This window comes from Apteryx mantelli, chromosome 6 (assembly GCF_036417845.1).
Source record: "Apteryx mantelli isolate bAptMan1 chromosome 6, bAptMan1.hap1, whole genome shotgun sequence".
Lineage (NCBI taxonomy): Eukaryota > Metazoa > Chordata > Aves > Apterygiformes > Apterygidae > Apteryx > Apteryx mantelli.
This window is the reverse complement of record NC_089983.1, coordinates 34,303,664-34,327,652: the sequence shown is the minus strand read 5'-3', so window position 1 is coordinate 34,327,652 and position 23,989 is coordinate 34,303,664. Positions and strand designations below refer to the sequence as shown.

At 39.0% G+C, this 23,989-nt stretch overlaps 1 protein-coding gene across 2 annotated transcripts in view; it reads left to right on the top strand.

Moving 5' to 3' along the window:
- The window catches only part of XRCC5 (X-ray repair cross complementing 5), a 55,122-nt gene extending 42,609 nt beyond the window's left edge, over window positions 1-12,513 (top strand). Inside the window, exons 17-21 of one of the 2 annotated variants that reach the window (XM_067299235.1) lie at window positions 1,566-1,675; window positions 2,250-2,346; window positions 4,373-4,440; window positions 10,218-10,289; window positions 10,968-12,513. In XM_067299235.1, coding sequence (XP_067155336.1) covers window positions 1,566-1,675; window positions 2,250-2,346; window positions 4,373-4,440; window positions 10,218-10,289; window positions 10,968-10,982 — 362 coding nt within the window. In that variant the 3' untranslated portion in view covers window positions 10,983-12,513. Of the gene's footprint in view, window positions 1-1,565; window positions 1,676-2,249; window positions 2,347-4,372; window positions 4,441-10,217; window positions 10,290-10,967 lie in introns of those variants that run through there. The other variant, XM_067299234.1, reaches the window with a different exon arrangement.
- The last annotated feature ends 11,476 nt before the right edge of the window (window positions 12,514-23,989 follow it).

Sequence of the window (23,989 nt, the reverse complement as noted above, 5' to 3'; positions counted from 1 at the left end):
CCAACGCATTGTGGTTTACTCTCTTTTTTCAGACCCAATTCATTTAAGCATTTTATAGAACATAGATGTAACAGCTAGTTCTGTATATGCTTATGGTCAGCAGAGTGGAATAAAGTACTTAAATGGTGTGCACCTCTCGGGGCGTTTACTTATACTTGTCTTTTCCATTAGTCTCTGATGATTTTCTGTCATGATGCTTCCATAGCTGAAACGGTTGTAATGACATCCATGTCCATAGCATCTGAACGTAAGAATGGCTATATAGGTCAGACTAAAGATCCTCCCAATCCAATAACCTGTCTTCAATGCTGGCTGCCAAGAATACAAGAGCAGAGCAGGCAGGTGCTGTTACTTGTCCAAAATATTTTTCTACATTTCCTTCCTGAATGGCAATGTTGTCTTTGTGTTTAATCTCCCTTGATGATTTCTTCTTCCAAGAATTTGTTCAAGCATTTTTTTGAAGCCATTAAAACTCTAGCATCCCGCAGCAACCTGTGGCAAAGAGTTCCACAGGTTGACTGTTTTTGTTTGGAGAGGTACTTTCTTCTGGTTGTTCTTAACCCACCTCCTTGCTCTTGTTTTGGAAGAGGCAATGAACAGTCGTCTTTTTCATGATGCTTGTGATTTTTATAGATCACTCTTGTATCCTCATCACACTTGTCTTTTTTCCAGACTGAAGTGTCTGCCAGAGGATAAAACTGGACTGTTCCTCACCTATAATTAAATGTGAAGAAAATAAAGGACAAAAGTACAGCAGAATTTTTTTTTTTTTTGTGCATCCATAGCTCATATTGACATTTTCACTTGTCGCACTTGCAGTGTTTTACAGCTACCTACCTTTTAAGAGCCACTTGGTAGTGAGGCTGTTGTTCCCCTTCTTGTCAGTACAAGTCTCGTTGTCTGCCTCTGCTTCTCCCTGCCAGGCATGCACGGTTTATAGCACTTACCTCCATGGTTATGAGCACCATTGCCCTATTTGAAGAATCATCAAGGTAACTTAGGGGAAGGCAGGGTATACTCTGATGTCAGTAGCAACAAGGTAGACTTGACTGCAATCACCCTGCAGCTATTGTTTTGACATTGTTGCATCCTTGTTGTAAATTTAACTCTCCTATTGAAATATGTATATATTTCAAAGGATGTTTAGGGGATATATTTAGAGTCATAGAACATAACTTCCCTCACGTTTAAGAACCCAGTTGTTCCCGTTTTACTTTCTGTCAAACAAGCTAGGTCAGTGTCAGCGCTTTTGTTCTTGGCTTTCAGGTAGAAAACTTTCCTGCCTTGGCCACAGATGTGTGTCCCTCCCCCCCCCCCCCCCCCCATTTTTTTTCTATTCCCTCCTCCTAGCCTACCTGGCTTTTTCATAGAGACTGAAGTAATTTTCAGTAGCTTAGATGCCAATTATTGAGTTGCGTAGCTTGAGGAGGTATGGGTATGCTTAACTCCTTTAGTGCCTGTCAAGGTGGGATAGAATAATGAGAGATAAAGTAAAAATGTTTTCTCACTTTGAAAATGTGCATTCTTTGATTTTTTTTTTTTTTTCTTTTCTTCTTTTCTTTCAGTGAGTCAGCAGTTGACAAACCGCATTGATCAGTTTTTGGAAAATAAAGGTTCGCAGTACTACATGAAAGGCATCAATTGTATCAAAGTTTTCAGAGAGGAGGCCATAAAGGTAATGATGATATATGGAAAGTCTGATCTTTGTCAAATTAAAGGCTTGGTGGACCTACTTGCTGTATGAAAAATTTGATAGATTATTGCTATAGCAAAAAGAGATGATTTATAGGTTGGAATCCGTTGTACTGTTTGAAAGTTTAGAAATACAGCTTGCACTTTGTGTGTGATGTGGGGTTTTTTGGTTTATTTTTTAATCCCCACTGGAAGAGGGACTAGATTCCCTGGTGTTATTTACTGCTGTTTGTTTTCTTTTAAACATGAAAACACAGGGCCTGTGACCTGTGAGAAGAAAAGTGTGCCATTCTCCAAATTTCTTCTTAAATAAAGCTAGTCACAAGAGAGTCTGCAACTTTCTGAAATGCAGTTTCTTTTGTGACTCACCCTACCTTAGAAATCTTGGTTTTAGCAGAATTAAATCTGTAGTGATGAGATAAAGCTGTACTGGTAAATTTTGAGATGGCTTTTGTGTTCACTCCGTTAGATGACTTCATAAAGAATTAAGTTAGCAGCTTTCTTTAGTAGGCTACTTCAATATTTCTCTGTTATCATTGCTGTTATTTTTTTTTCAGCTGTCCAAGGTGCAGTGCTTTAATGATTTTCTGCAGGCGCTGAAGTCAAAGGTGGAAGATAAAGCCTTAGCTGATTTCTGGGAGATAGTGATGCAGGGTATGATGGCAATACTTTTTTTTTTTTTTTTTTTTTTTTTTTTTTTAGTGTATTTCTATAAATTGTCCATGATGTGAGAGGAAACCTTATGTTAGCAGTGGGACACTTAAACTAAACACAGAGCAGCATTTCTGATGTAGTTCATTCCTGCAGCTTGCAATGTCAAAGAAAAAAATTTTTCACACAACTCTTTTGCACTGATGATTTCATACCAGCAATATTTCATAATGCCATGCCAAGTCTTGTTGAAATGGTAAATTAATAGTGTGAGAAGAGAGACAAGTTAAACGCTACAGGGTAAGGAGAAGAAGATATGATTTCAGATGAATTTTAAAATTAATTGAAAAACTCATGCAGCAGAGATATAAAAAGACTCTTCCATATTAAGCTTCAAAAAAGGCATGGATAGCATTGAAACATGTCACTGATCATTTTGTATTTAAGCAACCTGGAAAACAGAATATGTGGTATTATGACACCTACTTGTGATTAATCTGAGAGATACCAGGCAGTACAATTCCAAAAGGCATTCAGAGACTATACAAGTTGTAAATAAAGGAACATTTTCACAAATTAAAAAAAATGATGCACTAAAAAAAGTCTTTTACGTCATACCCCTAACTTTGATTGGAACCAGCGCTAGGAAAATATGTTAAATGCTCAGCTGTGTCTCTTTATGGTACATGCTATAAAATGCAGTCATATGCTTTTGTATAGCACATTTCAAAATGAAGGACTCTAGACTCTTTAGTGTCTGCTTTATTCAACCATTTCAGAAATACAGAATTTGTTTAACAACCCAAAGAAACAGTGCAAGATAGCACTCAAAGAATACTACATCCAATTGTACAGTAGGGAACTTATCTGAAGAAACTGAGGAAAAAAAAAGCTTTGGAAATAGGAAACCTAGATTTTCCAAAGTAATGCTAGTATGCTCCGTGTTTATAACTTTGGTTGGTACAGACCAGAGTTTCCAACAAGCTGGACAATATTTTTGAAAAAAGAATTCACAAATACAAGCAGAATTGAGATTTTCATACAAAAAAGACTGTTCTAAGATGATGATAAAATCATGGTGCATTATGCATAATCTAATTGGTCTCACTGAGTAGCTGAGATTGCTTTTGGCTTCCTGCTACCAAAAGCTGAAGTCCTGCTTTCCCTATTTCTGGCCACATCCCTTCCCATCCCTTCTCTTCTGCCCAGTGTGATATGCACCGGACCTTTTCATGAGCCGTTTCAATCACCAAGCCCACAAAAGATGATGAATGAGATTAAATGAGTTGAAGTGGCTTTTGGAACAGGAGCAAAGCAGATCTGTTTCATAAGTTGTTTGAATTTCATGAAACCGTGCCATGTAGTTTCATGGGCACATTAAGTTGGCATAAACTTGTCCTGCTGAACCTGCTGTTCTTTCCTTTCATACCCACAGCTTCCTTGTGCAGGCACAAGCATTTTTTGCAGCCAGGGATGAGCTAGACTGGGAACACATTTGGGGTTAAAAGCAATTGAGATTATTATTATTATTATTTTTTTTTCCCCTGGGTCACTGCATGGGATGATGGCACTGGTACAACAGAGCAGGCAAGACCACTGCTTTTGGTGGTCAAACTGTAAGGAATCATAATGTCAGTGGATGTATGGTATGAGTTAACTTTTCTAAGGCTATTAAGGCTGAAGAGCATGCCAGCAGTGACTAAAAGTGTAATTTCTGATAGATTTTCAGCATTTCATCTGTGATCTATGATTTCAGTGTCTCATTAGTTTGATTGTCACAATATTAGCAGTTTCCTAAATGGATACTTCCACAAGCTTATGAATATTCTCATTAATTTATTTTTGCATCATGATAGTTGATTCATTTATGCAGGTCACGTTTTCCTTTGAGCAATTTTTTTTTTTTTTTGCCAGTGATGATGACACATTTAGAAGTTGGAATTTGGAAGATTTTTTCATTTCTAACACTAAGTGGATTTTTGGGAAGCCTTGTAATGATTTTTTTCTTCTTTTTCTTTTTTTTTCTTAGACAGAATTTCTTTGATCACTAAAGATGAAGCAGAAGGAAGTTTGGTGACTAGTGAAGAAGCTGAAAAGGTATATATATATATTTTTTAATGAGCATCTCTTTGTGTAAAGCCCTTGCTGTGGAACACTTTCTTATGTGGATAAATCTTTAGACGAATGAAATAGGATCCAGATGAAGGAAGAACAGTTGTTTTGCCACAAAAGTGAAATTGCCCCAATTCAGAGCAAAAACAATTCCCTAGGTTGTACTACAGCATTTTGCTTTAATTGGCCTTTAGAAAGCAGCGTATTCTGATATTATCTGAAAATATCCTCCAGAAAGAATAGGAACTTAAAGAACTCAGTTTAGTGGAATGGCAGTAAACTATTTATATATGCAAGAACACTGTCACTATTTGTGGTTGATAAAGAACTGTGATCTCGTTGGTATGTGAGTTCAGAAAGCAAGAATTTTTTGGTCTAGAGTTTTTATGCAGTTCAGAAATATAAAGTTGTTGTGGCTATTTTTTTGCCATTTATGCAACAGTATCAGTAATTTCCACTTTATGCAGCTCTTGTGAATTGATAGCAGCATAAATCTATGATGGCTATTATTATTAGTGAACATATTAGATCCTTCTGGAAATAGAAGTTTTGGGGTATTTACAGGTATGCAGAAATATAGTGCTTGATGTCACAGTTATGAAAGAGTGAATTATAACAGTCAGAATAGTGCATTCTTGTTTCAAAGAAGGCAGTATTCAGAGTTAATAGGTACATCGCTGTCAAAAATCATAGTTGTATTCATTTTGCATGGAGAGGATGTGACAGACGTTCTTGTATCAGGCTGCTAGCCATGATTTTAAATAGTTTAGGAGAAAGAAGGTCATTGTATTAAAGACCCACAAGTTAAACCTGTAGCTGAATTCCCAAGTACTTTGCAGAGAAGCAGCTTTTCTAAAAGAAGCCACATTAATCACTACAACTTCAGGCCTTAAATTAGCATTAACCAGAAGGGAGTTGAAGTAAGTTCTCCAAGAGTGAAACAATGAGTAGGTAAAAGGTTGTATTTTAGAAACTACTTTTTTCACCTGTGACAATTGACCTCAAGGTGGAGAAGGCACAGAAATACAGTGAAAATGAAAACTGAATCCAAAAAGCTAAAGACACGTATGAATTACAGATGATAGAACAGGATTCTTTTTGTAGACATGAAGGACCTACTGGCTGTTTCTCATCATGTATAATTGTATAGAGCAATTCTTTCCCCAGCAGCCATTTTAAAGAGTATCAGTATTTTGCTGTATATTCCAAAGAGTATGAATATACTTGGAAACTTCAGAAGCTAATTTTTCTTGAGAACTTCACTTTCTAGACTGAAACTACCCTTGGTGCTCAAAATGTGCCCATGCTGCGTGAAATAGCCTCTATTCCTTAAGGAAATCTCTACTAGCCATAAAGACATTATAGCATATAATTGTCTTAACTGTGAGCTTGCAGTGGCTAAAAAATGCTCTGCCTTGGTAGGAATGCAGTACAAGGTATGAAGAGTAGCAAGGTTTAGGTTTACTGCTGCCTAGCAAAGCTGGATAGAAACATTTGTAGACTGACTTCAAATTGGCTTTTTGTTTAACGTCATCCTACAGTCACGGCTATGGAGTAACCCTGGTGTTGCGATACAGGATATTCTGTTTTGTGAATTGTTGAAGCTCCTGTAATAACCATAACTTCCCTTTAAAAACGGGGGAATAACAGAGATGGCATGAAATTAGCCCTGGAAGTGCTGAGAGAGCAATGAGAGTGTGTGGGGGGGTTTTTTTGTTTGTTTGTTTAAGGCAGTTACCTTGCCTTTCAAAATAAATGTGTTACATCTGTTTGTTTGGCCAGGCTGTTGGCAATATCAGTTAATCACTAGATGAATCTCCCTCACTCTCTAGATCCAAAACCAGAGCCTTGATTTGCAGAGCTCTGTTATTGTCTGTTGAGGGGTTATATGACTTAAGAAGCTGGAGGACTACATATACATGGAGTAGAGATCTGAAGGGACAGAAAATTTTATCTTGAGTTTATGGGCCTGACCTAAAATCTAATTTTCCTTGGTCCAGACTTAAAACCTGCCACGGGTTTCCCCAGCATTTTCCTAGGTCTATAACAGATTGCAAAAATGGTTCATATGATTTTTATACTGAAGAATATTTATACTTTGAAACAATTCACCAAAGAATTATATATATGTATTTTTTAATGTCTCACTATACAGTGAGGTGCATGTTTTCTTCACCTCTGTAATATGCCACATGCTCATAATTGCAAGTGTGTAGGGCAAGGAATTGGCTGTCTGTTTGGTTGGTCCTATGTTACACAGAAGCCTTTTCTCTTATGTGCAAGTCACTAGCTGATAGCAATTTCAGGACTGTTTTGGATATAACATTTCAAGTTTATTGAGGAAGAATGTAAGACTTACAAGGCTGCTTATTAGGGAGGTAACATGCAAAAGTTTTTCTTTTTAGTTGAACAAGGTTAACCCATGCATATTTTCTTTACTACTTATCATTGAGGAAAAAATGGCCTTACCCATTTTTTTTTTCCTGTAATAGTGGAGATGCTCTTTTTAGAGCATTAGGATGATAGGTTAAAAGAGCATAATTGTCAAGTGCTTTTTATGGTTGCTTTAGGGAAGATAATGGGATTTCAGCACAACTATTATATGTAATTTGCTACTGCATAAAACAGATTTTTCTTTTTTTTTTTTCTAAAAGACAATTTGAAATATTCAGCACTTTATGGAAACTTCAACTTTCAATTTATTGTAAATCTTCTTCCTAAATTTCTTTAGCTTTTAGCTTTCTTTAGCTAATTTAGTGTGGGAAAGCTAGTTTTGAAAACTTTGGAAAAAATATGCTACTTTCAGAAATACCATTTGACTCTTAATTAACTGTGTAAAATGAAATTTGCTCTGGCACAGAAAACATTCAGAGCTGACAATGTCATTAGCTTTTAGTTTTGTAATATATGCTTTATATTACTACTAGATTGAGATTTTTTCCAGGAAAAAAAGATATACAAACATATGGCATCTTGAAATTCTAATTCCTTGCATCCTTGCCACCTTCTCAATTTTTTTGCAGCTACAAAAGCAACAAGATAAATTGAAGTCGGCATGTTAAACATGAGTGTTCTCTGTAAAGGAGGTCTTCAGCATTGCTCTTGGATTTTGCTCTTTAGGATGTAGAAAAGGTCTGACCTTTGGCTAGCGAGACAAATAGGCAGAGGTTGTTTACATCTGGTTTTGGTTGATAGGAATCAACATGCTTCCTTTTTAATCCTGGTGGATGAGGTATCTGGTACTTCTCCACAAAATTAACTTATTGTATTTAATATAGGGAATTGGGAGGGGGAGAGGGAAGGGAGGGAGAGGGAGACTGGGAAAGAGGGTGAGAGAAGGGAGACTTTTTCAGGGATTCAGAATTGCTGACTCAAACATTAAAGCATTAGATCCGCTCTTGATATGGTGGGAGAATGCAGAAGGCAACTTCTCAATGTTTTGCCCATGTTCTAAAGCTGTCACTCTTGTCCTAGAGATGGAACAGAACATTTTGTTTATATAAAAGGATATTTAAGCTTTTTCTCGTCCAAGTATATTGTCTTAGAGATGGATAATGCTCTTACAGGGATCCCTTGCTACTAATCCCTACTTTCTCTCTTCAGTTCGTACCAATGGTTATTACCCTCATTTACCCATCCTCTGAGGAAGGAAGCATGGAGGTTTTTAGTGCTGTTGATACCATGGTCTTATCTATCTAGATTATCTTTGACATGACCTCCATGACTGTAGTAATTGAAGTCCTCAGGTAAACAGTAGTTTGCTTTTATAAGCCAGGTATGTTTGCACAAAAATGTTACCAAACTTTAAACAGGTATTTATAGATTGTTTAATGTGATTCTTTTCTAATCAGACGTTCTCTTTTTGTCATCTAGAGCTACAACCAAATAGTTTCTGAATTAAGCATAATGCAACTTGAAAAGCCACGTAATATGGCTTTCCTTCCTTCTCCCTTTTCATTGCCATCTTTTTAGCCAGGGCAGGGTTGTTCCTAGTTCTATATATTTGTTGTTCTGTGTGTTTTAATGAGAAAAATAAGATTTATAATTTTACTAGTGAGGATATTGCTAACAAGACCATAACTAAAACTTTAGACAGCTGAATCATGTGTTTGTATTTTTTTCTACCATTATGGATAAATTACTATTTTTTGCACTATGTTAAAGTAAGACAAAAATAATTCAGAGGTAATTGTACTCCAGATATTGTCTATATATTTGATTTCTGTTGTTACAATGTCTGAACTGGTTAGCTTTACCTTTTGTTTATTATGCCAAACACTAAGTGAAGGGCATATGGTGAGTTGTATCAGCAGCCACTGCAATAGAACTTTACATAATGAATGTTCTATTTTTAAAGACTACCATTCTAACCATCTTGCATGTTTGAGAGGTTTTTTAATTCATGTCCTTGTTCATTTGTTAAATGTTAATTGAACTAAACGGGAAACTTTTACTGAATTCCACACAGAAACAGAATGCAGTGCTTAAGATCTTTGCTAGACAAGGCATTGGTCAACTTACATATGTCTTAATAGCAATAGGGAAGTTGTGGGGGTTTTTTTGTTTTTTGGGGTTTTTTTTGCTGTCCTTTAGCATTTTGTAGTCACACACAGTATTGTTTTTAAAAATACGTTTTTCAGAATATAAGAATGGTCTTTAAGAATGGACCAAATTTCCATCTAGCCCAGAATCCTGTCTTTGACAGTGGCTGATAATAGTTAGATAGGGAAAAGTGTACTTTCCCAGGCTCTAGCCATTGACATCTCGGTTACTTCCTGTGCTAGATGTTGTTTCTATAGCCTCAGTAGTCTTCAGTGTATTTCTCTTCCATGAACTTGTTCAATCTCCCCATGAGACCATGGACTAATATTTGCAGTGTCCTTTGAAAAGTAGTTCTACAACTTAACTACATGTTGTCTGAAGAACCACCTCCTGTTGTCAGTTTTTAACACACATTACCATACAATCCCTTAAAAGGAAGTCTCAAGAAATATCCTCTGCTTTAAGATAGTTTTGGAGGATGGAAACCACAATGAACTTCATTCCTGCATTAGGAGGAGCATTGCCAGCAGGTTGAGAGAGGTGATTCTCCACCTCTGCTCAGCCCTGGTGAGGCCACACCTGGAGTACTGTGCCCAGTTCTGGGCTTCCCCCAGTGTAAGAGAGAGATGGAGCTACTGGAGCTAGTCCAGCAAAGGGCCACTAAGATGATTAAGGGACTGGAGCATCTCTTATATGAGGAAAGGCTGAGAGTTGGGACTGTTCAGCCTGGAGAAGAGAAGACTGAGAGGGGATCTTATTAATGTGTACAAATATCTTAAGGGAGGGTGTCAAGAAGATGGTGCCAGACTATTTTCAGTGGTGCCCAGCAACAGGACAAGATGCAGTGGGCATAAACTGAAACACAGGAAGTTCCATCTGAATATGAGGAAAAACTTCTTTACTGTGAGGGTGACAGAGCACTGGAACAGGTTGTCCAGAGAGCTGGTGGAGTCTCCTTCTCTGGAGATATTCAAAACCCACCTGGACAGGGTCCTGGGCAACATGCTCTAGGTGACGCTGCTTGAGCAGGGGGGTTGGACTAGATGATCTCAAGAGGTTCCTTCAAACCTCAACCATTTTGTGATTCATTATCACTGGGCTTTTCTTCCTTTCATTTTTAATCATAGATGTGTTAGTTTTGATGTTAAAAGAAAATACATACATTTAACATTAAGGGTCTGAGTTTTCTCAGTATCATTTAAGTACATTTTTATTTTTAGTTCTTGGCCCCGAAAGAAAAGCAAAATGAAACTCCGCCTGCCACAGACGAAGGTGGTGACGTTGATGATTTGGTGAGTGCCATAAAGACATGATGTGGCTTTAGAATTAAATTGTAACTGAAAGGTGCAGTGAGAGAGAGCTTCTTAAAGCAGTAGGTTAGAGTGCCCAACTCAGAAAATACCAAGGAACTAAGGCAGGGAAGAGACGCATAAAATTACTTAATTGCTATTTTAAAATGTACCAAAATATCTAATTTAATAAGCATAAACACTGGGTTCTGTGGTAACGCTGATGTTTACATAGATTAATCCTGTTCTCTAGCATTCTTCCAAAGATCCAATAAGGCTGCTTGTTTGATAGCAGGTTGTTATAACTTACTGTAATAGCATTTAACAAAGCTTGTAGATGTAGAACAGCTATTTATGTGGGAAACTAAAAATCATTTTTAAAAAGTTGTTTTAGACTTCTCGATTAACCTCTATACAGGCTTGCTGGAATTCAAGGATTTTGAGAGGATTTTTAATAAATATTTTAGCCATTTTTTACTTGCTGAGTCATTACAAATCTGTCTCCAAGGCTTAGGTTTGATTCTGTACTTTATAACAGCTTAGTATTAAGTTTAAGTACAGGCCATTTATATTTTACCATGAGTATTTCTGAATTTACTTTGGTTTCTAAATGCTAAACACACAAAATAAAGAACCTGAATTCAGTGCCTCTTTTTCCAAATTTGTTACTTCTATTTGCAGCTGGACATGATGTGACTGGGCACTACAAGGTGACCATACTGGTGAAGGTTTGGAAAAGATCTCCCTGTGAGATGGGGCACAAAACAAGATGCCAAGGAGAAGACAGTATATCCATCTTTATTTTCTCAAGTGAGAACAGAAGTCCCAGAGACATTTCCAATTGGTGTAAATGTCATCTGTTTCTTCAAAACTAGAACAGAAGATTGAAATAATCTGAAGTATTTTGGGAGTAATGATATCTTTAAGGCATCTCTTTTTTTCTTTAGCACACTGAATCTAGTTTATCCCTGGTGTTCCTTCCAGCTAGACACCACTAAATTTAATGAGAGCCTGCACTGGCACCTGACATCCTTGTTATGTTGCCTGGGAAGGAAGATAGAAATGTCATGGTGAGGTTACCAGGTAATGTAGAACCTTTAATGGAGGTAACTCCGTAACATTATAGATAGAGAAGGAAAAAGACTGTATGTTCATGTTTTTCCCCTATAAAAAGGCAGGAAAAAGGTTTATTTAAAAAAAAAAAACTAGGCCATAGAGTTCACAAAATAATGACTTGAAATATAAAACAATTTAAAGTACATAGCAAAGTGCGTTGATTGCTTCCCCTCCCCACCCCCTGCACTGTACTCAAATCAGCAATGGTAGTCATTTCTCTGTGCTAGAGATTCTTTTTTCCATCAGGTTGGCAGCAGCAGCAGTCCTCAAAGTTTCTGCCCATTTCTGTTATGGGCTTTCATGTTCTGTGTCCTGTGATTTTATTTTTTTCACAGACTTTTAACTAGTACAATTACTGTAGATATTCCTGGTGCTGAAAGAATGAATAAATCAGTTACTTATATCCCCATTTTGTACACTGCAGATAACTACTAACGCAAAGCAGAAGAATCCATAAAAGCTGTACGTGAAACCTGTGGTAGATACTGATGATAATTAACATCAGTAGCCTGAGTGGGCTATCCATACAAAGCAATCCAAAATAGTCAAATACTGCTCAGAAAGAGATACTGACATGTGATTTACAGATCTAAAGAGACGCTAACAAAATCTTCACAAATGCTTGTTTGTTACAGGCTGATTCACGCCTTTAAAAAGCTGTTCTTTTGTTACTGCAAATGTATAAACATACTGTGCAAAATGGTGTTGAGACCATAGAAAATATAAAAATCATGAGCTGTAGTTAAAAGGTACTTTGGTTTGGAATATCTGTATTTTCTACTGAACAGCTCCTCTATGAGAAACAGTGATTGATCTTGCCTGTACCTCCCTACACAGAAGCCTGCTCTCTTTCCTCTCTTATGTTCCATCCTTACTTAGTTCATACAGACTTTGGAAGAGATTTCTCAAATACCGATGGGCAGGGGGCAGGTGATCTCTCCAGACCTTTAGAGCTTTTGTGTCACTGGAAGGTATTTTGATGAATTGTAAATAAGAAATAGTTGGTCAGTCCATTGTTTTCACTGTCTTTTGAGGCCAGTTATTGGGCGTATAACTGGCTGGAGTTTTCTACGTTTTCTTAATTAGTTTGATTAATAAAATGTTTAATGTATTGCTTTTGTTTTCTTTGGCACTCTGTCTCCTAAAATTGGATGATTAGCTGCCTATGCAGTACCTGACAGGAACTACCAAAAACCCCTTTTCTTAACACACGCAGTGCAAACACTGAATATCAGAAGTCTTCTACAGAAGCTAATTAGCTCTCTGGAGCCATAGAAATCTCTGTTCTTTGCAAACACTAAACTTCACAACATGCCTATGAAATCATTTTCACCATTTTGCAGAGATGCTGAGAAATCTTGGTCAAGAGCAGTCAGGATATAAAATTACTTTGCAAATCAAAATGAGGATTGGGGCTTTCCATTTCTTTTAAACCAGTTGACCACATTTTTAGAGTGATGTATTGTATCTGTCAAGCAATAAGCACTTTGGAGTCTACAGAGTATTATTTAATAGGTCTTGTAACCTATACAGCACATTTAGGCTCAGTCTGGTAACTGAGTTGCTAGAACTGAAGAGGGGATTGGGAATTTATGACTTAGGTGAAAGTGCATTCTTAGAAGGTAGATGGAGTGTCTTTCATTCTGCCTATCCTTCTGGGCATCAGTCATCAGAAACTTGTGGTATGTCTCATTGAGAGTCTGTCAGATAGCAAACTGATTTTATACTTGTTCTTTGCCAAAGTGCCAGCTTTCAGGTTCTTATTAAATGATTGGAAGTGATTTTTCACTTAGTCTAAGCTCATATTCTCTGTTATAAAGTCTGACCTAGTTACTCACTAATTACTTTGAGGATAAACATTCTGAATTGCAATACTGGTCAGTCTTCAGAAACGACAGAGTGGTTAGTTGTCCACTTTAGCAAACCTGCTGAAAACACCCTGCAAATTCCTTTTCTTGCAAGCAGTATAACATCCCCTGTTCCGTACTTCATAGCTTGAGAAATTATCAGTGTGTTTAAAAAAAGAAAAGGTAACGTCTGCTATTGAATTGTTGTCTGGAAGGAATGCCTCTTTGGAAAGTTCTTCTGTTGCTAATAATACAGGACAGCAACCCTGGTTAGCCTTGTTTGCTGAGAGATCAAAGCTTGTGATTGTGTTGTCTATGTCTTCTGTTAATCTACTGTTTTGATATCTCTCTAACTCGTTTGGCAGTATCAGTCAGCTTTGATGGAAGGGTAGTGATTTCAGCATTATGCTCTTAAAGGATTTTATGAAAGTTGATGCTGGGAAGAGGACAAGGGGGAAACAAGAAAAAGCGCAGTCTTTATCCCCTTTGTTTGGCTGGACTGGCAGCTGAGAGTAGCAGCCAGCAAACTAATTGGCATGTCACACCAACAATATCATATGTTTCCTTGTCCTAGTTTGCAGGTGCTCTATCTTCTTCCCTCCACCAGTTAGATGAGGTATGTAGAACAGATGAGGATATTTTGCAGGGTGGACTTTGAGTGGTGGAAGGTATCCAGAACCCCATTTTCTGCTCTCAGACAGTTGTAAAAGTAGAGTCACGGAAGTAGTGAAAGATGGTTTACGAAATGTTACGTGGTTGAAGACTTTTGTGGTTCCTGTAGTGCTGGACTGGTTTGAAATGGATTGTCAAGTCAACAGTATGCTGTCAGCCTGCCTGGAGAGCTCTGGGAGCAAGGTGCAGTCCCTATCTTTATAATGTGGCATAAAAGTATAACGTATATCATAGAAACACTTCTAATATAGTGAGTTTATTTTGCTGCACTGAGGGCTCTTGTTGGGGTAGGCTTTCTCCTTGATAACTTTCCTGATTTTATTGTTTCTGATAGAATGATCTGTTTGGCAATTGTGGCAGAGTCTTTGGTCTGAAGTGCTGTACACCTAGAGAGCATCAGGAAATTAGCAGTTTTCTGAAAAACTGGAGATGGTATTTAGGCTGTGAACTCTTCTGTCAGGGCCCATCTTTAGTATTTGTAAATGACTTAGCATAGTAGAGTCCTGCTCTTTGGATGAGACTGCTGGCTGCTACCACAACTCAGACAATATATATGGTAAGAGAGCAGTTGCTTTGTGATCTCAGTTGAACTGAGGGTAATCCAGAAACAGGAAGATTTTTGGCTCACATTTCACTAAGCTGTCAAACATACCTGCAGATATTCCTGTTGTGCTTATAAGCAACGTGTTGGGGTTTTTTGGTTTTTTTGGTGGTTTGTTTCCAAGTAAAATAAGCAGATAACTTTGTTAGTTTGTGACAGAGGAAAACTCATTTACACCAAACTTTCTGCTTCACCTCCCTTTCCATCCTCTCCTCACTCATCTTCTCTTGAGTAGCAGTAGAACATAGGATGCACAATGGAACAGTGTATAGCAGCATTTACAAGGATAAGTATCAGAAATGGAAAACTTCAAGGTTCATTCCTCTTTTGAGATGCAGGTTAAAAAGACCATAAAGGAATGTTGTTCCTAGCAATAGCAGGGAAATGGCAGATCCAACCCAGGCCCATGTTTCTAAATTCTTTGAAGAACCACTGCCTAGGAAAGGATAGCCATGCCTTTAAACCCCATCACCAGAAAGGTGCTAGTCAGTGAAGACGGAATTGAGTTCTGCAAGAGACTACTTGTCTTTCTAGATGGTGAAATTTATGTTTTTATGCATTTCTGTGCACAGTTTGGAAGGCAGAGTGGTCCACCAGGTGAGCTACATTAAATATCCTGCCAAGCAGTTTTGGGAGGAGCTCTGGACAGGTTTGGGCTCTTCTTTTCTTGTAGTTATCATACCTGAAAATTTTAGAGGAATAGACTGCTATATGTTAAAGAAAATAGGGGAAATCAGAATAGCTGAAATTTTTCTTTTGTAATGCTGTTATAATCTTTAATGAAGAACTAAGATAGATGCATTAAAAAAAAAAAAGCCAAGGCTGTGTTTTTTAACCTGTTACCTTTACCAAAGGTGGAAAAAAAGCATACTGAATTCTACATAAAAATTTGACCTAGAGGCAGAGATGCTCTATCTTTAACCTACAAGAAAATTACTTAGAAAACATGTGAATACATCCTAGCTTGAAGTTTGTCTGTATTTTTACAGGCAGCAAGTTTTGATGAGTTGAAAGTGAATGATTAGATCCCTCCCCTGCCATTTCTTTTACTGTTTTGAAATAATACTTGCATTTATGATAGAAAAACTAAACAAGAACTAGAAAACTTGTCCCTTCCTCTAATGTTTACAGGCCAGACATAATTTTAGTGCATCTGTGAGGTAAAAGTGCCTTAAAATAGTCCCTTCACTCATCTGACTTTTTCTCAGCACATTTCTGCTGTATTTTGGTGATTTAAGCAGACAAATTAATTTGCTACCTTTCCCCAGTAACTTTGCAAAGCCAACATAACTAAGACACAGTGAACTGAATCCTGTTCCTTCTGGCACCTCACTGGTACAATTCTCTGCTATCAAACATCATAAGTACCATTTTTACTGGCAGCCTTAAGGACTCACAGGATTGTGCATATGTCAGAAAGGGTCTCCTTTTTCCTGGAGAATCTTTCCTGTGATATGTTGCCCAAGATAGAGAGGAGACAAGTTTGGCTCTATGCTTAGAGGTACACTGATAAACAGGCAGCTTTACAAAATAAAAGGAATAGCTCCTGTCCTAGTCATCTAAGCCCATGTGCTCTAGAGCTAATAAGAGAGTCTGCTTTTTGCTGTTACCAGATTGCCTAAAGCTCCCACAAAGGGCCAAGGGAGTGGTGTACACAGGGTGCTGTGCAAAGAGGTACAGGAACCTGCTCCTGCCTTGGCTCCACAAGTGGTCAAAACAAACAAGTATGTGACAAGAGCAAGGTAGCTGTTAAACATCAAACTGTTTTTTGTTGTATCATTTTTAGCAATGTCAGTCGTGTATAACAGTAGTTGTCCTAGGCAATAATTGGTTCTGCAGGCTCCCACCCATCTTGAGCTGTGACTCAGCAAGCATTAGTAGTGTTACATTGCAGGTGACTTTAGCCAAAAGCGCTCTTCAAACAGGAGCACTGGGGGAATTACGCATGCAGCGTAATAGTTACAAAGCTTGTTTCTCTAGAGTTGGGCATTTAAACCCACGTCAAACAGTTATAACTGCTAACTACTTTTCCAAAAGCACCAAATTAGGATTTGAAATCAGCACTGGGCTACACTGAACTCAGTGACTCCTTGGCAACTGGTAGTCATAGGGCCAATGTCACAATATATCATGACTAAGTTTTGTTAAGCTCTGATCAGAGGATCGCCTTTCTTCTTTTCAGAAACATCTTTAGTACTTCCTTTAGCCTTGTTTTGCCTTTTTTTTTTTTTCTTTCTCCATTTCTCTTTTCATTGTCCTCCACCTTAGGAATCACATCACAGCACTAAAAAGTACCTAAATTTGGTCACATATGTTGCTGGTGTACTAGTTCGTAGGATCCCTCTGTATATGCCAAGCAGTTATATGGGCTCCTATGGCAGAAGGTTTTGGAAGACTGCAATGGAATTGGTAGGTTGACCATAGAAATATTTTTAATGTTACTTTCAGTGCATCAAATCAGAGAATTTTTTCTTGCTTACTTAGCTCCAACCCTGTCTCACACTTTCTTCCTATTTTGTTGGGCAATAATATCCAGTAATAACTGTCATTTCCCTTTTCTGCAGAAGGGAGTGAATGTTACAGCTTTCAAGATATCACAGAAAACAGAAGTTTCTCTAATGTGGTGTATAAGTAGAAACACTTTCTATCTGCTGAGACGAGGCATAAAGGGAGCACGAGCCTCTGAGGAGACTGACTGTGAAGCAGGTATTTTTGCCTGAAGCATGTGAATCAGAAGTATTGCTAGGTAAAATAGCTGTAGTACTTGATCACTGGAGTTTCATATTGCTTGGATATGTGAGAATTCCTTCTCCTGCCTGCTAATGTAAGTAGTCAGATACGTCTTCTCTCCCCACAGTGAGGTACATCTACAACGTGAAGGGATAGCATGTAGCCCCATCGTGTAGCACTGTGCTGGATTTTCACAGGAGTTACAAAGCAACTGCATCAGAATGCCTAGGACTATTTCATTACCAAAAAAAGAAGAAGGGAAGAAAATAAAGTGTGTGAGGGGGAGTTCTTAGGTCCAGCCAGGCCAACATGGAAAGCCCTGAGCTGAACAAGTGAGAGAATCAGCCAACAACTTCTCCCTCAGGTCCCAAAACACCATGCATAAATTCCATATGAAGTTCATCTTCCAGCCCTCAGCCTTCCTGAATGTTCAGGGAATGACATGTTTCTGTCTACAAAAGATAAAACTTATGTAGCGAAGGTAAGATCAGAAATAACATGATCATCTTCTTTATTAGTGCCTTGGGATGTATGTTCTTCACGCTGGAGACCTCTAGCACTCCTTGTGAACTTCTAATTGGTATTCCCCATTGTCAGTCCCTTCGGTACAGTGCAGGCCTACTTGGCTTGCTCACTTGTGTCTTGGTATAAATAGCAGCACAGTGGAAGTAGTAATCATGATTTGGAGTGTCTCTGTTACATGGTGTCCACCTTGAACCTAATTTTCAGGGAGGGATTTCCAGCAGTTAGCAAACATCTCCATGTCTCAGCCTGGCCCCCAAGGTTTAGAAGGCTGTATGTTCCCCAGAAAAATATAGCATAAGCAGTAATGATCCACATTTCACAAAACCATGCTGGATGGTGTACAAATCTGTATATCATCTGAATCTCACCTTGGACCAAGTTTCTGGTCATTCTCTAGAAGCTAAGCTTGCTAATTCATTTAATTTGCTTCAGTGGAAGTGGGGGGACAACAGGTTATCAGTAGTAATAGAGTTAGAAAAGGGAAATTACCAAAGAGAATGTCAGCCAGCAGGTATATGCTTCTGCCTGAGGAAAAAGAGGAAAGGAAACAAAGGATTTTGAGGAGGAAAAGACTTTTGGTGATGTGGCAAGTATGCAAACTATCAGTGTTTTTTATAAATTAAAACATTATTTTCCTGGTATGGGCTGTACATGAAGACAATAACGTCCCCTTTAAAGGCATGCACTTACTGTAGAAATGTCATTGCCTTGCTTCATGAGAAAGTAAAAGAGCTAATCTTTTGATTCAGTCTTGGAGGGCAGCAACAATAGGATTTTATGCCTAACTGCCAAAGACCCATTTGGGGCCACTTACTCAACCTCTCTGCCTCTTGATTATCCTTCCTTTGCAAATGGTGAAACTTTTTTTGTGCATGGAGTCTCACACAGAAAGCAGTTGAAAGAGTTTTGAGAGATTTGGATTGGATGCGACTTTCTATAGAGAGGATATATAAGTGTGAAAGTTTAGTGGTAAAGGAGTTAGTCAAAAAAGTAAATGAAGAGAAAAAGCAAGTTACTGTAATGCCACCTGGGACCTTTAGAGAACATGATTATTAGTCTTGAGGAGAAGTGGAGCAGAGGGAATTCCAGTATGTGTCTCACAGGCAGCAGGAAAATATCTGAGAGGCAGGTATTAGAAAGACAAGACCAAGATATTCTGGAAAAATGCACAATCAGTTATTCCACATAATGACTTTGAAAAGCAAGGAGAAGAAACAGATAAGGTTTCAAAGCTTATTATGTGAAAGAACAAGCTTTCTACATCTCTTTCACACTCTGGAAAGAATGAGCTGTTTTAAACAACGTTTACTTATGGTTCTCCCAGACACACACACACGGACACTGACCTATTTAAAAATGCAAATGGTTACAAAGATCCCTTCAGGCAGTGACAAAATCAATGTAGAAGGAATAGGGTTAGCCCAGCAAGACAATATCATGTAATTGGATTGTAGCTTGTCCAGGAAAGATTTCTCAGCAGTCCTCAAGAGATGGAAGCAACAGAGGCTTTAGCATTTCAATGACTCGCAGCTCAAGGTTTACACATGAGATTATGTATAATCACCATTAACCCAAAGCTGATAATGACTCAGATATCAGAACTGCAATGAGACAGAGGACTTGTGAAAAAGACAAACATGAAGAAATAAGTGTGCAGGAGTGACCATTTGTTAAAACAGGTCAATGTAACTTGAAACAACAGGAGTGTGGTATGTACCCAAGGGGACCACTGGAAATTTAGGGAACCCAATCACTGCATAAATATTGCATATGCAATTGCACAGACTGAGTGTGTGCTGGAAAGCCGGACCAGCATCACCTCCTGGACAGCTGTAAATTTCTCAAGGGAAGATTACTTTAGAGAACCTAATTCTTTATGGAAGGGCTGTGGACAGTTCCGGAGATTTAATGTGGGGTAAAGAGAATTGAAAGGCAGATTCTGGCTGTATGGAGAAGCACACATTGGGTATTCAAAGCAAATTGCGTCCTTCTCTGCATTCCACTACTGATGCTGTTGTGCAGGAATTTCCGTGACAGGATCAGGCCTTTAGGTTGCCATATGTGTTCCTGAAAATGGCTATAGGTCAGGCTGCAAGTGGTTCAGGAGTGGTACAAAAAACATGGAAAGATTAAAACTGAAGAGAATAAACTGTTGTGATTCTCTTGCTAGCTGCAGAATGACCAAAATTGTTGGGGTGCAATTCTGTATTCTGCCTGGCCTTAAAGAGCAGTGTCTTCCCCCTCACCTCCCTAGCCCCAAATCCTGAGCAGATCCCAAACTTTCAGGCAGCAGTGTTCGGGGAAGCTTGCTCAGCTGCTGTGAATGCTGTTCCTTTGCAGTCATTTGGGGATCTGTGGGTACCCATCAAGCCAGCAGTGGAGCACAGTCCCACTCCTACATGAATTAAGGGCAGCAAGGGAACTGAGAGAGAAAGAGAAGGGAAAAATAGCTTAAAATGCGCAGTTAGGGGTCAGAGATTAACTGAAAAATAGTGTTTCAAGACAAGAAGGGGGGGAAATTTTCAATGAATGAGGGCATAATATTTACTGTGAAAAGTGGGGAATTCATATCTATCAGCAAGCACGTTCCCTTAGGATTCATTTAACTCAACAGAGGCAGGCCCTAAGGAACACAGTACTGAAGAACAAAGATGCATTCTTTCTTGGACTTTGCATGGCTTTCACGATTTAGTCATTTGTCATCAGCTCAAAATACTACCCAATGATAGAGAGTTCTTATGGCTACTATGTATGGAGATTGTCAATATTTGTAATATGTAAAAGTTTCTGTTAATGCACATTAGCTGTTTGTAGATAACACCCATGTGTCCTAGAGCTGCAGGCCCTTAATAGGTTGCTTTTAACAATGATTATCCAGCTTGGATTGCTTATTAAAGGCATTTTGCAAAGAAGTTACAACATATAGCTACACAATTTCTGCAATACTTCAGTCTTTTCACAAGCAGTCATGCTTTCTGGACCAGACAGCTCCAATCTTTTGCATTTATTCACTTGACTAATTCAAGGCAAGATTGTCATTTCTGCTGATATTGCTATAGAAGCCTTAAAAGTTTTATCTGGCCTGTCTGCATCCAGGATGCAGTTATGGGGATCAGGGTGGGATATCAGGGCTGAGTGGTCCTGTAGCTTTGTGTCAGAGTGCTGAGGGTTGGGTGCCCTCAGCATGGTTGTTCTTCCAGCCTGCCTGTGCAGCCATCCTTGGGTAGCTACACCTACAGCAAGGCAGGAACAATGTAGAGAAGAAAATAAATCAGAATGATGATGTGCACAGTGCTGGTGCTCTGTGCAGTTGGTTTCTCTGAGTTCAACAGGATGGGAACTGTATGGTGACCCAGAGTCAGGTTCTCCAGTTTCCTCTTCATTTCCTTTGGGACATGTTGCCTCTGTGGACAGGATGGTTGTGATGTCTGGTCATGTGAATGCTCATGCACGTCACAGATGTTCCCGTATGAGCACGCAGCTCCATAGCAGTACAGAACAGAAACACTGACATCTCCAAAATTTATTTTTAAAGATGTGAAATAGATGGATTATACCTTTTCCCTCTCTTTGCTTGCTGCTGTAATTTGGGATAAGAAGCAATGAGTGGTTTATGAGCTGCCGTAAGCTGTGTATGACTTTTTTACCGGTGCCCTGAGATCGTCAATGGGGGCTTGTTGGCTGGCCAGCTGGCTGTTAACACCCTGGGAGGAAATACGTAATTTATATTTACTAACAGAACTTGGAGATACAGTCTCACTTATCACAAGCTCAGCAGGCCTTTGAGCACAAAATATGCTCAGGTAGTTTGTCTCTTGTGCACAGAACAGACAGCAAAGCAACCTCTTTGACTGGATGATATTTCTCTGTGCATTGTTTCTTTTAAGTGACAGTGTTTTTGATAGTTGGTGTTTGAACAGCTCAGGACTTTAATGCTCAGTAGGTCAGGCTTAATGTGAGGAGACAGAGAAAATACCACCATCCCAGACTAACAGAGCTGATTTGGGAGTGACTTGGAGCGGCTTGGTGTGCTGAGAGCCTCTAGTGTCTTCTTCTTTCTCCCTTACTGTTGCCATGGGTCTGCTACATTTCAGTTACTGTTAGCCCATGGGCACCTTGTACAATGGCTGTCACACTGCTTTCGCACACACGTGTTTGAGAATGCAAAGATCCACCAACCCCCAATCTGTGGAAGGTAAATATTGTTAGCCCTCGTTTTTAAAGATGCTGAAAAAAAGTCAGACAGGAGGAATGACAGAGTAAGTGTTCAGTGGAAGATATCAATATAAAAATCTAGGTGGCTTTGACTGCAAGTCCTGTATGGTAGGGGATTTCATTTTGTTCTGTGTTTGTACCATTCCTCCTTACACAGTGCAGAATCTGGCTCAGGCTTGCTTTTGTAATTTGAAATGAGAAGCAATGTGTAGTATATGAGCTGCTATAGGCTGTGTTTGAAGGCTCATGTTTTAAACACCACGGCCTTGCTGGTCAGCAGGAAGCAAAGACATGATGGTTTCTGTGAATGTGACGTGATGTGGAAATATGGTAATTTTTTAAACTCTTTACAGTGTGCCTTCTCACTGTATTCCCCAGTCTCCTCACTTGCCTTGTGAACTGCCTATGAAGCACCTCTGAACTTTGCTGCAGGTTCTTGGGTCTCCATCTGGCTTTGCTCATTTGTTCGCACTTCTGCCCTTTGGGCACTTGCAACTGCAACTGTATGACTGTTCCCTGCAGCCTACACTCACTGCTGTGCTTCATTCCCAGCTCTCGCCTTCAGCTGAAGTCAGCTTTGTCTGCTGCAGTTCCAGATTTGGGAGGCAAAGCCACTGATTGCAGGAAATTGCCATGTGTTTCTGACTTCTGGGGACAGGATTGAGACCCCTCAAATTCTTCTGCCTTAATGGGTTTTCAAACTTGACCTCTCCAGGAGGGCACAAAGGAGGCACCAAAGCACCATTCTTCAAGGCTGTGTGTCTCTCTGCAGCACTGCATGATAGATGTCTTGCCAATTTGTCGTCTGTAGTGTTAGGATGCTCCCTTTACAGCTTTTCATCTCGTTCCTCTTGTACAATTTGGTCTCTGGAACAACCATCAACCTGGTGGCCTGTAGTTACCTTTCCCTGAATTTTCTTGTGCTAATTCCTGAATGTCATTCTGGCCAATAAGATGAGAAGAACTTTCATTATGTTGCTGCTATATAAACACTTCCGGTGTCAAGCATGTGTTTTTAATTCATGTCCGGAAATTTCTGTAGATAACCAACCAAGGATTCAAGTTTTTCTGTGCTGTTTAATTTCTAACTTGTATAATTTTCTTTTCAGTAAGAATCTGTTAAAAAGATTTCAGGACTTTCTCTGTGTGATTATTAATAACTCACTGGCACAGAGTGCTATAATAGCTTATTTTCATCACGAGGTTTTCAAAAGAAGGTTAAGTGTTGCTCCTATTTTTCAGCTGAGTGAATTATAACATAGAGAGGCAATATCCATACAGATGGGGTCAGTATGAGTAGAAATAACAGTGTTGGCATAGCTAAACGGCTTCTGTGGAGGATTTTGAAGATGCTGCTTTTGGATTGGGACACCTTCAGCTGCAAATGCTCTGCTCTGCATGTGTTTTGTGTACATATACTGCCCTACCCATGTCCCAAGGGTGCATCACTTTCCTTGCAGAATTCATACAGAAAGTGTTCTTCACCCACAGGCGTTAAGGGGTAAGTGTGCTCAGATGTAGTCTCTAAAATAGATTAGACTGGAACAAAATTCAGCAGAGGTGGGCTGGTTGTGCTGCTCCCTTAGCCCCTTGTTGCCTCTGCTAACCAAGAGGTTAAAGCATTTTCTAGAGATACGGAAGTCTCGGGTTCAAATCCTTCCTCAACCTGATTTCCTTTGGCTGTTAATCTTGGCTCTTAGACTTTCCTGCTGAAGAGGTGCTCATTTGTATAAGTGTAATATTCACTGGGCAGCAAGCTGGGAGTTATATCTGCCAGGTGACTATTAAGTACCAGCCTGGATCTGTATTTGCTAGGGTATTCTTAGTCTCCTTTATAGACAACAACCCCTTTTTAGAGGGGTCTAGGCGACCTACTGCTTGGGAGAGAGCTCCCATTGCTCCAAGAACAGCATCTGTCAGATGATACTAGAAATAAATGAACCCTGTATTTTGCACTTCAGGAGGGATATTAGGAAGGTGGACGAGCAAGGGTGAAC